The 15,291-nt window shown below is 54.0% G+C and overlaps 2 protein-coding genes across 6 annotated transcripts; one reads left to right on the top strand and one right to left on the bottom strand.

The window, feature by feature from the left end:
- Positions 1-494: 494 nt before the first annotated feature.
- Positions 495-9,226, bottom strand: PPT2 (palmitoyl-protein thioesterase 2). Of its 4 annotated transcripts, none has more exons than XM_004695161.2 (9): positions 8,769-9,226; positions 7,654-7,844; positions 7,233-7,386; positions 6,735-6,830; positions 6,539-6,646; positions 5,386-5,469; positions 5,184-5,268; positions 1,490-1,544; positions 495-1,310 (listed from the first exon to the last, which is right to left on the bottom strand). In XM_004695161.2, the coding sequence occupies exons 1-9, from the start codon at positions 8,776-8,778 to the stop codon at positions 1,167-1,169; spliced, it is 927 nt and encodes a 308-aa protein (XP_004695218.1). In that variant the 5' UTR covers positions 8,779-9,226; the 3' UTR covers positions 495-1,166. The 4 variants fall into 4 exon arrangements, with proteins under 4 accessions (XP_004695218.1, XP_012589854.1, XP_012589852.1 ...); XM_012734400.1 differs by having other exon boundaries at positions 8,902-9,225; XM_012734398.1 differs by lacking the exon at positions 8,769-9,226 and adding an exon at positions 8,022-8,346.
- Positions 9,227-10,125: 899 nt separating this feature from the next.
- PRRT1 (proline-rich transmembrane protein 1) lies at positions 10,126-14,018 on the top strand. 2 transcript variants are annotated; one of them, XM_004695160.2, is made up of 4 exons: positions 10,126-10,563; positions 11,415-11,950; positions 12,612-12,797; positions 12,956-14,018. In XM_004695160.2, the coding sequence occupies exons 1-4, from the start codon at positions 10,545-10,547 to the stop codon at positions 13,130-13,132; spliced, it is 918 nt and encodes a 305-aa protein (XP_004695217.1). In that variant the 5' UTR covers positions 10,126-10,544; the 3' UTR covers positions 13,133-14,018. The 2 variants fall into 2 exon arrangements, with proteins under 2 accessions (XP_004695217.1, XP_012589851.1); XM_012734397.1 differs by having other exon boundaries at positions 10,127-10,563; positions 12,675-12,797.
- The last annotated feature ends 1,273 nt before the right edge of the window (positions 14,019-15,291 follow it).

Genomic DNA, 15,291 nt, shown 5'->3' with positions numbered 1-15,291 from the left:
CTTGATGACATTTGTTAAGGCCTAGGGGAGCAGCACTGAGTCAGCCGCCGGCCCCCAAGCCAGAGCACACAGGGCCCCATTGTCTCCTCCAAAATTCCTTCTTTCTAGGAAGAGGAGGCTCATTGTCCAGCCCCTCACCCAGCTCTGGCCCACAAAAGGTTGAAAAGGGGCACAAGAGATGCCCACCCTGACCCTTAGCCCCCTCGTCTGGCCTGGGGGTGGCAGGCACATTTTACCCATGTGGTTAGGGTGCAACCCACTGGAGCCCTGGGCTCAGCCCCCCATCTTAGGCTGGGACAGGAAGAGAATTGTCCTTAGCAGGAAAGAACCCACAGAGAACCAGGAACCCACACAGAATGGGCATTGAGAGAGCGGAAACACCAAGGGGGTCCCCACCCCACACCAGGCATCCGGGCACCCAGGCCCCAGGCTCTCCAACCCCACCCTCGTTGGGGAGCCAGGTCGCCCTCACCTGGAAATAAGCCAAGTCAAACTGAGGAAATGGAACTTTATTTCCATAAATACAGGAGTAACACCCATTCAAGGGTAGCTAAAAGGGGCTGGGGCCTCAAAGAAACTAGGCTCCCAGGGGTACCCCAACACTGAACATAGGGACTGGGGGATCCCCAAACCTGAGATGGGCCTCAGAGGCCACAGATATTCCCCAACACTGACACTTCAAGAACGGAACTGTCCTCATAGGAGAGCCTCAGAACCCCACTCTTGTGAGTAGTCCTTACTAGGGGTCGGGAGGGCTGACGACAGGGGAGTTCAGAGAAAAAGGGAACATGGGGAGAACAGAAGCTAAAAATGTCCTGAGTGGCCTGGAAGGAGACCCCTGTGGTGGGCAGAGGCGGGGTTCCCTCCTGTACAGCCAGTGATGAAGGAGCAGCAGCAGCAGCCACGAGTTAAAAACCTGGTTTCTCACTTCCCAGCCTTGGTGGCTTCTGGAGGATGGGAGAGCAGGGAGAAACCCCCACATGAGAAGATACAGGTGGGGGAGACCAGGATTTGTCATTCACAGAAGAGCAGAGAAGGGCGCCCTGGTTGGTGGGGGCAGTGGGAACAATGAGGCGGTCACAGGCACACCAGAGCCCGGCATCTGCTATCCAAGGCCACCACTTGGTCTCTGGGCTGGGGTGTCCTGGGGGTTCCCTGGGATGTCCTCAGGAGAGCCAAGGTTCAATGCAGGTCTCATAGAGGGTGCGGTTGGAGTGCCAGTTCGTGTGAGAGATCCCAGCCATCGGACATCTTACTATGGCCCCCCGGGCCAAGAGAGTCTTCAACCCAAAAGAATCGCGTAGGTAAACCTTCGGGGTGGATAAAGGCAAATAGAAGACACAAAGTGAGTTCCTGCTCGTGTCCTGGACCCCCTCCCCACAGGGTGGACCAGTAAGCTCCCAGATGGGTGGCAGACAGGGCTACAGACGGAGGTTGGATGGAGGTTGGATGCCTGGTGAAAACAGGGACGTAATTGTAGGGGGCTCACCAGTTGCTCCTCCATCTCCAGGACAGTCTCATTTGCATCATAGAAACCAAAGAAGCTACAAAGAGATGGGGAAGGGGGGTTATCAGGAGAGCTGGAGGAAACCAAGATGGCCTAGGTCTCTCAGAACCCACAGCTGGCTGGAGACGGGCAGCAAGGCGGACACTCGAAATAACTCGACAGCACATATCTCACGAGGTGATATGCTGGGAACACAGCGTCACTTCTGAAGAATCCCTATCAATAATGTATAACCTGGAATCTATTGTGAGCAAATCGCTCACAAGCCCAAGCTGAGGGCCATCCTTAAGAGCTGAACCACACACTGCAAATCTATCAATGTCACGGACAGACTGAGGACGGAGGCCAAGGTAAGAGTCCAACGAGGGACAATGGGATGCAACGTGTGGACCTGGGCTGGTCTTGGCACTGATCTTATTTCTAAAAAAACAATTTTGAAAAACTGAATCAAGTCTACAGGGTACTGTACCAATGTTCATTTCCTGGTTTTGATAATTATACTGTTTTTGATAATATGCAAAAGAATATCTTAGACACACTGAAGTTTTGGGGAAAGGGGACATCATGTCTGCAGCCCAGTCTCCGAGGGCTCACACACATCTTGAGAGAGAACGCCCAGTAAGCATGCTCAAATAACGCTGGGAAATCTAGTGAAGAGTGTACCACCTGGTAATAGCTTCAGTAGGAAACCATTTGAAAATAAAAGGTCTTCACACTTCCTTGGGAATATTTAACTGGCAAGGGTACTGAGCAGATGCTGATTACTAAGAACTAATGCTCAGACTGGTAAGTCAGATGGGCGATGGGAGCCAAGCGGCTGTGTTTTAGCGTAGCAACAAAAGCTCCCCAGGACAGCCCTGACCTGGAGGTGCTCCTGGCACGTGGAAGGCGAGTGGGAGGCAAGTGGGAGGCGTGTGGGAGGCACGTAAGCACATGGGGAGCTGGGCTGGGCACTGGAGGCCATGTGGCCGGCAGCAAGGCGCACCCCCAGGTTTGCAGCCAGTGGTGTCACACTCCCCGCTGTGGGTTTGATCTTGTTTTATCCTCTTTGTCCTAAATCTACCTCCCTTTGCAAAGAGGAAGTACAACGTTGTGGTTAAGTCAGAAAGCCTGAGTTTGCCACTTACTCTATGAATGAATGCAAGTTAGCGCATCTCTCAGCACCTAAGTTTCGTATGAATCAAGTGAGAACAGGAGTAATTACCCCAGAGGGTCGCTGTGTGGATTTCATGAGCTTTATTTGAGTGTACTTAGAATAGTTGGTTGGTACCTAAAAGGTGCTTCCGAACTGTGAGCTCTTACTATCTTCAGAAAGTTGTTGTGGATGTGACATGAGTTAATATTTTAAAAATCCCATCCCTCACTACTCTAAGGAATGTCACTCCTTCGTTCAAAACCTTCTGAGGCCTCATTTCACACAGAATAAAAAATCAAGAGCAATGATTACCAGGGACAGGTGGGGAGCCAGGGATGAGACATTATTGTTTAATGGGCGTGGAGCTTCATCTGGGAGGGAAAAAAGAGTTCTGGAGGAGGTGGGTGGTGGTGATGTTTACACAATAGTGTGAAAGGACTTAATACCACTGAATTGTATAAAAATGGTAAATTTTATGTTATGCATATTTTAGAAATAAAAATCAAGGGCCTTTCCCCTACTAAGTTTCCACATAAGTTGCTCCCCGCACCTTTCACCTCCTCTCCCACCACCCTGCTTTCTACTCCCACTCACCTCCTTATTATTCCCCTGCCCCAGGACCTTGGGAGGTGCTACTCCTTCTCTCTTCCAGTGTGTTGTACAACTCCTTTCACTTCCCCAGTCTCTTCGAATGACAACTCAACCAGGGTCACTGTCTAACAGATTCCACAGGGCCCTCCCTGGTGGTGCAAGAGGTTAAGACAGCACTGTGAAGCTGTCTGCAGCCTCTGCAACATGAGTTTGATCCCTGGCCAGGGAGCTGACCCACCTGGCACAGCAGACCTCCCGATCTGCCTGCTGCTCCCCTCAGCAGTGTATTTCAGTAGATCTGCCTGTTCTGCTCCCCACTCTGTCTCTGCTGAATATCTCCCACCCTGCACCCCTGGCTTGCACCCCAGCCCTTGTATGCATAAATAAATGAAACTTTAAAGCAAAATAGATTCTACAGCAGCCTATGGACATGAGAAAGAGTGTGGGCTTCTGGGTTTCTCTTTCAAATGCCCCCCACAGGAAAATAGCAGAACTAGTATGTGGTCCTAATTCCCCCTCTATTGTCTGTTGTTATTTTTTTTAAAAGATTAACTTATTTGTGCATACAAGAACTGCAGTATAGGCCAGAGGTGTGGTGGGTGAGAGGATTTACCAGAGACAGAGTTGGGGACAGAACAGGCAGGTTGAAACACACTGCTGAGGGGAGCAGCAGGCAGAGGCCAGGAGAGGTCTGCTGTGGGGCAGCTCCCTGACCAGGGATTGAACTCATGCTGCAGTGGCTGCAGATAGCTTCATAGTGCTGAGCTTAAACCCACTGCGCCACCAGGGAGGGCCTGTCTGTTGCTATTTTTATGTCTCCCCTCCTGTGTTTGTGAAATGGTTCTTTAGAGGGGTGTCAGCCCAATCCTTCTCAATCCACTACTTTATGAAATAAAATGGATGTGGCAGAAATGTGGTGGGGGGGTGGGGGAAATCTTTTATATGGCTAGATTAATGACTTGAAAATCAAATAAATATTAAGTCACGCTCTAATCATCTTATCTTCCCCTTGCCTCACTCTATTACCCCCTGACATATTATGTCTCCCCAACTAGCATGTAAACTACCTAATGGTCAGGACTGACTTACCAGCTTATCACCAGGGCCCAGAACAGGGCCTGGGCACAGAGTGCTCAATAGTATTTGTTGAGTGGCTCAGTGACATTTCTGATAATTCATGATGATCTATACTAGAGACACACAGAGTCATGGATTTTCCTAAGGAACAGAATGGAAAGGAGGGCGCTGCAATCCCAATAAATGAGAGAAGTGGTAAGAAATGTGACGAAATTGTGTGGGACTATGCGCACACAGAGTACCAACGCCAGTTTCCCAACTTGATACTGTACTTTCGCAGGATAAAACCACTGGGGAATCTGGGCCAAGGACACACAGGACCTCTCTAGCTTTGCAGTTACCTGTGAAACTGTAAATATTTCAAAGTTAAAAGTTGGATAAAGTGGGTGGCTAGGGACAGACAGGAAGTAGAGGCAGCAGGACTTAGTGACTGTCTAGATAAAAAGAGGGGATTTTGTCCTGGGTGACAGGAGGTGGGGACATGAACTGATCAGTGGGAGGTACAGACCAGTTTTAGGCATGAGAAAAAAACTGGAGGAGGCCCTCCCTGGTGATGCAAGGGGTAAAAGCGCAACACTATGGGAAGTTATCCATAGCTACTGCAGCTCAAGTTCGATCCCCAGCCAGGAAGGTGACCCACATGGCCCAGCAGACCTCTCCTGCCTCACCTGCTACTCCCCTCAGCAGTGCGTTTCAGTAGATCTGCCTGTTCTGCTCCCCATTCTGTCTCTGGTGAATCCTCTCACTCCCCCCACCCCAATCTCTGGCCTACACCCCAGCTCTTGTATGCATAAATAAATAAATCTTTTTAAAAAATTGGAGTGGTTGGGGTGCCCTTAAAGGCCAATCTTGGGCCACACAGTCCCTTATTACCTGGACTGCCAGGGGGTAATAACACCATCATCTGGGCCCCCAATCAGCACAAGGCGGCCCACACGCAGAAAGTTCTTCCGCCAGGCTGCAGGGTGGGAAGAGAAAAGATGAGTTAGTCCCAGGAGTCAGCCAGGTTGGAGAGGAGAAGGCAGGAGGTAACAGAAGCAGAAAATGAAGGCCAGGTACGAGCCTGGGGTCTCACCAGTAGCATTGGGATGGTCTCTTTCCCCATTGATCAGAGCCAGGAAGCTGCTGGAATTGAGGTACAAGTCATCATGGTGGGGGTCTGAGTACAAACAGCAGTTGGAAAGATGGTCAGAGAAGCACAGAAGTAAGACAAGACCAAAGGCTAGGTGAGCCATGAGGAGGCTACAGTAATAGACAAGGTGTACAGTAGTATAATATCAGCAATAGGGCCCTCCCTGGTGGTGCAACGGGTTAAAGCGCAGCAGTCCACAGCCACCGTGGCACCGTGGCACAGGTTTGATCCCCGGACAGGGAGGTGACCCGCATGGCACAGCAGACCTCTCTTCTCCCTTCCGCTGCTCCCCTCAGCAGTGTACTTTGTCAATCTGCCTGTTCTGCTGTCCACTCTGTCTCTGGTGAGTCCTCTCACTGCCCCTGCACCTCTGGCCTTTATCCCAGTTCTTGTATACATAAAAAATAAATCTTTAAACAAAAAATAATAATAGTAGCAATAGTAACAATAAACATGACAACAGACACCTGTATGTAGCACCTACTCTGGGCCAGCCCCTATTCAGTGACATTACAGTCATTTGTTTAATGCTTATAACTTCCCTATATAGCAAGTATTAGTTATTATTTTACAGATGAGGAAAACTGAGTCAGGCTTAAGTGTCTTGTCTGAAGTCAGCCAGCAGGGTCAGACTTCAAACTCAAGTAGTCTAGACCCAGTACCTGTGTCTCAAAAGCTACTCCAAGCATTTGCAAATCATGAGTCATGGGTGACATTCAACCCACTGCTTGTTTCTGTAAATACAGTTTTATGGGAACACAGACACATTCATTGACATGTGGTGACGGCTGCTTTCACTCTGCTGTGGCAGAGCTGAATAGCTTTGCCAGAGACTACATACGTGGCCTGAGAAGCTGAAGATGTTTACTGCCTCGCCCGTTAGAGATAAAATTTATAACCCCTGCATCACACTCTTCTTTCTGAGGAAATAAGATGCTACACACAAAGCATTCTGCACAGAGTCTGTCTACACAGAGGCCTCAGAACACGTTTAAGTCTTCGCCACCTCCCATCGTGGTCGCTGTCAGGTAGAGGTGGGAGCAGCAGGTTCTACCCTCCAGGATACTCCTTCCCTGCCCTGATGGCCCCTACTCACCATGCCAGTAGTTGCAGATGGAGAATTCCTGGCCCCAGGGGCTATAGCAGATCCGGTAGAGGTTAGACCTCATGGAGGTGGGGAAGAGCCATTTCAAATAGTCCGTGTCTGGCAAGAGAACAGCAGTGCCAAGTAGCCCCTGACCACTATGCTCCCGTAGTCAGGGCCCCCCAGGGAGTCCAGGGCACCCTCTCACCTCCATACTGTCCCATTTGTGGAGAGGACAAAGAGATGAAAGAATCCACATTGTGTTCATCCATGACAGAAAGCAGCGCCCGGCACACCAGGCCCCCTGGAAGCAGAACACCTCGGTGGGAAGGGCCTTCGGGAGAGTGCTTCCTCCCCCGCCCGTCCAGCCCAGCCTGGCACAGAGATAGAGAGGGGACTGAAGCCCAAGAGAGCAGAGGGAAGCCTTGTGGTCAAAGGTCACTTGTCATGTAAGTCATGATGCCAGAATTCAATTCTGAGTCTTCTGACTCTAGCTCTTGGGTGCTCTTTACTCCCTAATATCCTTGATGTGCAAAACTCTGGGTAAAGGGGGAAAAGCACAGAGGCAGAAGAAAGACTCAGGTGTCAGAAAGTGTGGAAAGGAGAGCTCGGGACTGTGGCTCTGGACGTGTCCCCCTGGTAGGACTCGTAGGAGTCAAGGCTCACACAGGATTAGGGCTGGGGGGAGGTCGGGGAGGACACCTACCCTGTGAGTAGCAGATGAGATGCACCCCTTCCGGGGCATTTGCCATGATGGGGGTCACTGCCTCTCTGAACCCTTGCACCTGTTCCCACAGGGGCCGCAAGCTCTCTCTCCCATCGAAGAGATCGAGCACCGTCACCACAGTCCCCGGGTGTGTCTGTGGGAAGGGGGCGATGTGACAGCCAGGAATGACAGTGAAGCCCCTCCGCAGAGACGCTCCTCCCCCCAGCGTCCACGTACCTCCTGTGCCCTCCCAGACCCAGGGATATTGCTCCCCCATTCTCCCCACACCAGCACCAGTTCTGCGAGGAACGAGGAACGGGGCAGCCCCAGCGGGGCGGCTTTCAGTTTCCCATTCTCCCACCCAGCCACTGTAGACGCCTCTGACGCCCCACAGCCCCCAACTGGGTGTCCCCTACCAGACCTCGTTGATATATTCCAGCAGGTGGCGGAAGCTGTATGAGCTGTCAAAGAGCCCGTGCACCACGATGACCGGCTTGTAGGAAGCGCGAGGGGACGCAGGGGCTGTGGACAGCAGCAGCGGCAGCAACAGCAACAGGAGCAGGATCCCCGCCTGGGGGAGCCGCGGCCCGCAGAGCCCCAGCATGCTCCCGCCTGAGAAGGGGGGGATGAAGGCCTGTGAGACATAACAGCGCCGCCTCCCCTCGGAACAGACCCCAGGCCCTCAAGCCTCCTCCGCCCGTGCCCATAGCAGGTCCTCGTCACAAATAGCCGGCTTTTAACGCCATCCAGCCCTCTCCCCCCAGACACCCCCTCTCCCGGGAGACGCACCGGCGCGCGCCCGAAGCCCCGCCCCCAACTCGGCGCTCAGGGGACAAGGTCCTTAGGCCTCGAACTTCCGAATGCTTCACCCCAGCTCCGCACGACCCGGTGTTTTGCAAGAACGACCCCTGAACAGTAGCGCCAGCAGCCCGGAGAGGGCAAACTCCACCTGGTCTGGGTCCCGGGGCCTCACTGGCCCCGCCGTTTACTTCTCCCCAGTCTGGAACCCACAGGGGTTAGGGTAAATGTGTGCGGATAGCGCGCGCAGGGGAATGACGGACAGGAGCCGGCAGGTTGCTCGGGGTCGCGCTCAGCCGTCACGTCCGGGGCTTTCCCTGGTAACCGTGCCAGCGTCCCCCGCAACGCAGGCCCGGGACCGGAGGGGCAATGGAAGATTCCATTGAGCCCTAAGATCGGGGGAGGAAATAGGCGGAGCGATCCATTTAGACCGATGGGGGGAGAGGCCGACGGAAAAACAAACGTGTCCGGGGGGATCGCTAGAAGGCCTCTCCGGGCACCCCTGCACCAGCAACCCCAAGATTCGATTATCCGGCCTCCTTTCATCTCACTTCCCAATTCTGGCGTGCGGCTCCGCTGCGGACCACGAAGTTCTCTTTCCCCAGGGGTGTGGGGGATAGACTGGGGGAAAGGCAGTCCCTTTTCGTCTTAGGCGACTAGGAGGTGAAGCCAGCCCCGGCGGAGACCACCCCCGCCCCCTGCCTGCCCGCCCGCCGCGCGCACAGGTCAGCGTCTTACAACTCTTCATTCTGAAGTGCGTGTAGTGCCCTTGTCTCCAGAGACGCGGAGAGTCCTCGAGGCCCCTCGAGCTAAAAGTGCAGCCTGGCCCAGTTTCTCCGGCCCTACTAAACCACTCCGCAAAACGACTCACCCCCGAGGGGCGGAGGGCCCCTGGGGCAGCGCTGACTCACGCCGGCTTGGCTTTGACGAGTCTTTCAACCTGAGCGACCCCACAACCTGGCCCTCAGCCGGGAACTCCCTGTGGGTGGCTCCCGACCCAGACCTTCCCACCGCGTTTAGACTTCGGAGCTCTAGGCTGCTCGCACCACGCCACCGATACACCCTGATGCCCTGGGCTTTTACTTATCATTTAAAGATGTTTTCCTGGAGAAGGGGATTTCGCAGTTTGTCTGAACTCCCTGTCCACAAGATGTTTGCCGATCTAACGTCTCTCCCAGTCTAAACAGCTTGTTTGTCGATTTGAGTAGAGTGAGGATGGGGTGGAGGTAGGGGGTTAGGGGTCCATGCGAACAGCCCCAGAAACCAGAACAACAGGTAACCGAACCTTGGTTTAAATCTCTGGGGCTAAGACTGACCGACCCAGCGAGGGCCTTTTTACAGCACTGTGGACGCTGAGGAGGAGAGTCTGGCAGGGTGACTGCCTTAGGTGGAGGCTGGGAACTTCTGAAGGTGGGGGGCGGGTAATATACTCCGACTGTGTTTTTGAAAAATCCCAAATCAAAGTCTCAGTAGACTGCCCATCTTCACACCCCCTCCTTATCTAGGCGCTCCCACAAGCTACAAGCAAATAAAAAGACTGCAATCACCGCTGTGCTCCCGAGTCTACTGGGGAGTGGTGGCTGGGGTAACTGGTGTGTGTAGGGGGAGATAGTTAAGGAATGTATATGAACACTAAGGGACCCAGAAACTCTTAAGAAGGCCAATAAATAAAGGGGGGGGGGAGGAGAGAAGGAAACCAAGCACCTATCTCCAAACAGAACTGCCAGAAATGAGCAGTTGATTCATTCTCTTCTCCCAAAGTGCTCCAGCAACTTCACCTTGGAGGAAGAAAGTATGCACACATCCTCCAAGCTTCATCCCCATGCTCCTCTCCCCCACCCCACCACAGGCCCCACACCCTGGAATTACTATAGACTGAACTTCCCGATTCAGTCCATGACAGGTAGAGGTCACAAGCTTTGCAACTTAAAGCCATCAAAGCTCTCTACTCTGCACGTAGTTCTCTTTCATACACATCTCCTGAAGTGGGGGAAGATTTGGGAGAAGATCCTGGGGGCTGCAGGGCCTCAGAGGGAAGCTGAAGAGAAATAGACCTGACTGGGGTAAACCAGATCCCCAGGGGACTGAGGTTTTGAAGCACTTGCTCACTTCCTCCCACAACATAATCACTACAGCCAGTCTTAGAGGGGAACACTCTGGAGAGTTCTCTCTCCTTCTTTCCCTTAATCCCACCCACCTTGCCTGGTCTAGCTTGCCTCCCTGTTTCCATGACAACTCCGAGGGAGCCCAAACTGGGGGCTTGAATGCTGGGGTGAGAGGAGGAAAGACTGGTTCAAAGCAGAGAGAGACTGAGGGGGGTACATCTGAAGAGCTCCCCCTCCCTTGCCACGGTCCCTTTAAGCTCCCCCCCTCCCTCCGCCCCCCGCGGCTGTCTTCATCTCTCCATCTCTGCGCTGCTGCTGCCGGCTGCGCAATCCGTGCATCCAGACTCCTGCCTCGGCCGAGACCCCAGACTTCAGCTGCAGGGGCCCGTCCTAGCAAGAGACTACTGGCATGTCATCTGAAAAGTCAGGTAAAAAACAACAACAAAAGCTCCCCCCATTTCTAGGGACTCCTGATTCTCCCCCCATCCTTGGTCCCAACCCCCTTCCTTACCTCTCTCCCTAGTGAGTGGTTCTGTGCCATTCTATCCAACTCTCAGCAACCGCCCCCCCAACCCCCCTCCCCTTTTCCTAGCACTCCCTTCTCTTCCTTTCCCCCTCAGTCTCAGCCTCCAAACCTTGCCAACAACATGGGCAGGGGGGCAGGTTGAGAGGGAGAGGGAAGTATGAGAGTGGCTTAGCACCAGCCAGGTACTGCAGGGATGGCATCACTGGGGTGACAGATGGACAGATGAGACTGGCCCACATGGGGACATCCAGCTGGGAAGTATGAAGCCTATCGGATGTGGGGGGGTGTCAGGGGAGTGGAATGCAGAGGACCTTTCTTTACCTGCCCTAAAAGAGCTCCAGAGGAATGGGACGCGTCATTCTACATGTGTTTATACAACTGTTGAATTGAGCACATGTTAAACGTGTTGCACTTCTTCGCATGAGCACACAGGGCACTAGCTCAGGTGGGCAAGCCCAGCACAGCCAAGGATAGAGAGTCGTCTGCATGCAAAAGCTGTGGGTGCACACGGCTGAAGAAGGGAGAGGAGCAGGGGGGAGTTATGACCTCAAAACTAGACCAAAAGGAAGAAGAGGCAAGCAGATGGCCTAGATACCCCTCTCCTGCCCCAAGAATGAGAGACAGCTTCTCACCCATCTCCTCTCTGTCTCTCCCGTTATCTTTCTCCATCCTGACCGTTTCTCTCCCACCCCTCCTATTTCATCTCTGACCATCTTATCTCTCCATACCCTCTCCTCTGCTCACTGCCCGCAGGCCTCCCAGACTCAGTCCCTCACACTTCTCCTCCACCTTACAATGCCCCCCAACCGCCCGCGGAACCGCCCGCCCCGCCCCCACAGGCAGCCCCCTCCTCGCACCACCACCACCACCACCATTATCACCAGTCTGGCACCGCCACCCTCCCGCGCTTAGGGGCAGGTGGCCTGGCTTCTTCTGCTGCCACTGCTCAGCGTGGTCCCTCCTCCTCCGCCACGCTGCCGAGACCCCCTCACCATGCTCCCCCGGGTCCAGCTGCTGGGGGACCCCCACCTGGCTGTGCTACCTTGCCCCGCATGCCACCCGACCCTTACCTACAGGAGACTCGCTTCGAGGGCCCACTGCCTCCACCGCCTCCCGCTGCCGCCCCGCCCCCACCGGCGCCCTCTCATACTGCCCAGGCCCCGGGCTTCGTGGTGCCCACGCACACGGGGGCGGTGGGTACGCTGCCGCTGGGGGGCTACGTAGCCCCGGGCTACCCCTTGCAGCTACAGCCTTGCACTGCCTACGTGCCAGTCTACCCGGTCGGCACGGTGAGTACCCTGGAGACAAAGGGGGGGGGGAGGCTCACCACGGAACAGGATTTGGCTTTGGGAACGCACTGGATGCTAATGGGATCGATAAACAGAGCAGGGATCAAGTGATGTTTGGGGGAGGGGGTAAAAGTTAGAGAAGGATGGACCAGGTAAAAGCCTGGGAATGGGGGTAAGGAAGTAAAGAGGTTAATCAGAGTCACAGATCAGGGCCTGGATGGGGGAACAGAACCTAGAGGTCCAGAGGATGTTTGAAAAAAAGGAAACAGTTTGGGCCGAGGGGCCAGAATGAAATCTGGGAACCAAGAGGAATGAGGGAGAAGAGACCTGGGACTGACTGGGGGAGGGGGTGTCCACACACACACACACACACACACACACACACACACCCCTCCCCCCTGCCCAGGTAGATCTCTGAGATAAGAAACTGGGTCTGAATAAGAACAGAGCAGTGTTGATGGGGTTCTTTGGGGGAGGGAGCTGGAGATCCCACCCCCAGCATACAGGGTGAATGACCGCAGTGAACAGGTGAGGAACCTCAATGGGATTTTATGGACGTCTGGGGGTGGGTAGTGGATGATCAGGTTCTCCAAGAAGCAAGGTTGGTGGGCTTTAGAGAGGGTTGGAGTGACTTCCTCTTGCCCCAACCTTCTTTTCACAGCCCTATGCAGGCGGGAACCCGGGGGGAACTGGAGTAACCTCCACGCTCCCCCCGCCGCCCCAGGGCCCAGGGCTGGCATTGCTGGAACCTCGGCGCCCGCCACACGACTACATGCCCATCGCGGTGCTGACCACCATCTGCTGCTTCTGGCCTACGGGCATCATCGCCATCTTCAAGGCCGTGCAGGTTTGTGGAGCCGGGAAGGGAGACTTCAGGAGAGGGGGGCTTGCGCGGTTTTTCTTATCCCAGGGAAGATGGGCCTCTGTGGAGCACCTTGGAGGGAGGCTTGCCGCGCTGGCAAGGCAGCTGTCCGCTGACCAGTTTCCCCTACCCCTTCACCGCAGGTGCGCACGGCCTTGGCCCGCGGAGACATGGTGTCGGCGGAGATTGCTTCGCGAGAGGCTCGGAACTTCTCTTTCATCTCCTTGGCGGTGGGCATTGCAGCCATGGTGCTCTGTACCATCCTCACCGTAGTCATCATCATTGCTGCGCAGCACCACGAGAATTACTGGGATCCGTAAGGACCCCCCCAGCCTGGCCCCACCTTACACCCCTCGACCTCCCTCGCGCGTTCTGCGGTCACGCCGCGGATCCCAAGGGCGCAGTGCATTCCCGCCTCTGGGGCGACCGACTTCAGTACATCCTAAACTCAGCCTCCACGGAACCACTCGCCTTGCGGGCATTCGGAGTCCAGGTCCTCAGGAACCCGGCCAAAGCCCACAACCCCAGGGACGCCGCTTTCAGAGATCCCCGCCTAATGCCGGACCCCCAGTCGCTCCAGGCCCCCACCCTCTGTAAATGCAGCGCCCCCAGCCGAGCTCCCTGGGTCTCTCCTCCCCAGTCTACAGACGGGTCCCCTAAGCCCGTCTCCTCTGTAGGCTCCGCCCCGGCTCTGACAAAACCCCGCCTCCTGGTCGGCAGGCTCCGCCTTCTTTTCTTTCCAGCGGGGTGACTCAGTCCGGTGATTGGGTTTGTGGCGCCAGGCCTCGCCCTCAGACCAGCAAACTCCTCCCCTCCTCCCGGCGCGGCGACCCAACGCTCCCAAGCGCGCACCGGTTTTTTGTTTTTTGCGCGGTCTGGTCTCTTCACCCCGGCTCCCCACTATTTTCTTGCTAATCCAGAAGCTCGACTTTTGGTTGTTCTGAAATGAGATTGGCGAAGATCCCAGGGTGCTTCACCCTGGGAGGAAGACCACGTTCGCATTCTCTGTAAATACCCCCACCCACGCCAACCCCTGGGCAACAGGGCAGAAGGGAAACCTTACGGGGAGACAGACCTCCCCAAGTCTGGAGGAAGCCGGCCCGCTCCCGCTTCCCTTGCAGCCCCAACTTGTTTTGATCTGTGTGTGAGTGTGTGTGTATTTCTGGAAGATAAAATTAAAGAGACTAAGTGCATTTATCACCCCAATTTCGAAGACTGCGGCCTTGTAAAGACCCTGCTCTTTTGTGCTCCTCTTAGTCCTTCCCTAATCTCCCCTCTTGGAGGGGGGAGAGGGGCGGGAAGAGAACACTGACAAAGACAAAAGTGGGAGCAGGCAGATTCCCTGGACCACAGAAAGACACAAATACGGGAGAGGAGGGGGAGCTTCCTGGAAATCCTCTGGGGTCCACTCTTGATGGGGATTTCTCTCCCCAGCACACATTTTGTCCCTTAACAGACCTGGCTTAGGGCTTGGGGAAAGAAGGGTTTACAGGAGACCCAGAGTACCTGTCCCTAGAACTCCAGGAAATCAGAAGGGAAGAACGGGGCAGGTCATTCTACAGAAGTTGGTCAAGGAGAGGGTGGCAGGAGCAGGGAAAAGATGCCCACAGCTGTTCCTGCTTGTGGGCTGGAGGGTGGCAGATAACTTGGACCAGAGCCCAGTGTGGTCTGCTGTACCAGTGTGGGGAGACAAGGGGAGCAGAGAGCTGTGGGAGCTTGTCTCAGTCCGTTAGGGATGCTCTAACAAAAATCCCATTGACTGGGGTGGCTTCTAAACAATAAAAGTTTATTTCTTACATTTCTGGAGGCTGGAAATCGTCCAAGGTGAGATCAGGGTGTCAGCACAGTGGGTGAGGGCTTTCTTCTGGGTCACAGATTTCTCACTGTGTCTTCACATCATGGAAAGGGAAGGGGAGCACTCTGGCATCTTTTTTTTATAAAGTGCATAATATCATTCATGAAGATCTGCCTTTATGACCTAAGCACCCCCTCCCCAAGGCCCTTCCATCACACTGGGGACTGCTTTTCCATGTGAAGTTGGGGGGGCAGGGAAAGAAGACAGAGAAGCACTTGATTAGAAATGATGTGTTAAGATGAGATTTTTAAGGGGAAGAAGTCTCAGAAAGGAAAAAAATCCAGAGACACTTAAGGAAAAGGAAGAGAAAAAATAAGAGTAATGATTAGGGCTATGTATGGAGGTAGAGGGGGAGGAGATAACATGTGTCCCTGAACTCCAGGGAGTGGGGAGTCAGGTCCAAGAACAAACATGGGAACAAGGTTCAGGGAAGCAGGGGATTGTGAAAGTGCCTTCCATTTTGCATCCTGGTAACCTCTCAACCCTGGACACTATTTGAGAATGAAGTTTCAGTAGAGTAGGGAGTGGAAGCATATATATATATATATATATTTATTTTTTTTACAAAAGTTTATTTTTACATCATTTTGTACATTTTTTTTCCATCTCAATTATAATCCCCGC

Source organism: Condylura cristata, unplaced genomic scaffold (genome assembly GCF_000260355.1).
Source record: "Condylura cristata isolate star-nosed mole 26May11 unplaced genomic scaffold, ConCri1.0 scaffold00055, whole genome shotgun sequence".
In the NCBI taxonomy this organism is placed as follows: Eukaryota; Metazoa; Chordata; class Mammalia; order Eulipotyphla; family Talpidae; genus Condylura; species Condylura cristata.
This window is presented reverse-complemented; position numbering and strand designations above follow the sequence as displayed.

Coding starts and splice junctions, on each gene's coding strand:
- PPT2 (XM_004695161.2), bottom strand. Junction 6,647..6,734: donor ACAAATGGGACAGTATGGAG/GTGAGAGGGTGC, acceptor TTCTCTTGCCAG/ACACGGACTATTTGAAATGG. Junction 1,545..5,183: donor ATTACCCCCTGGCAGTCCAG/GTAATAAGGGAC, acceptor ATCTCTTTGTAG/CTTCTTTGGTTTCTATGATG.
- PRRT1 (XM_004695160.2), top strand. Junction 11,951..12,611: donor CAGTCTACCCGGTCGGCACG/GTGAGTACCCTG, acceptor TTCTTTTCACAG/CCCTATGCAGGCGGGAACCC. Junction 12,798..12,955: donor CCATCTTCAAGGCCGTGCAG/GTTTGTGGAGCC, acceptor CCTTCACCGCAG/GTGCGCACGGCCTTGGCCCG.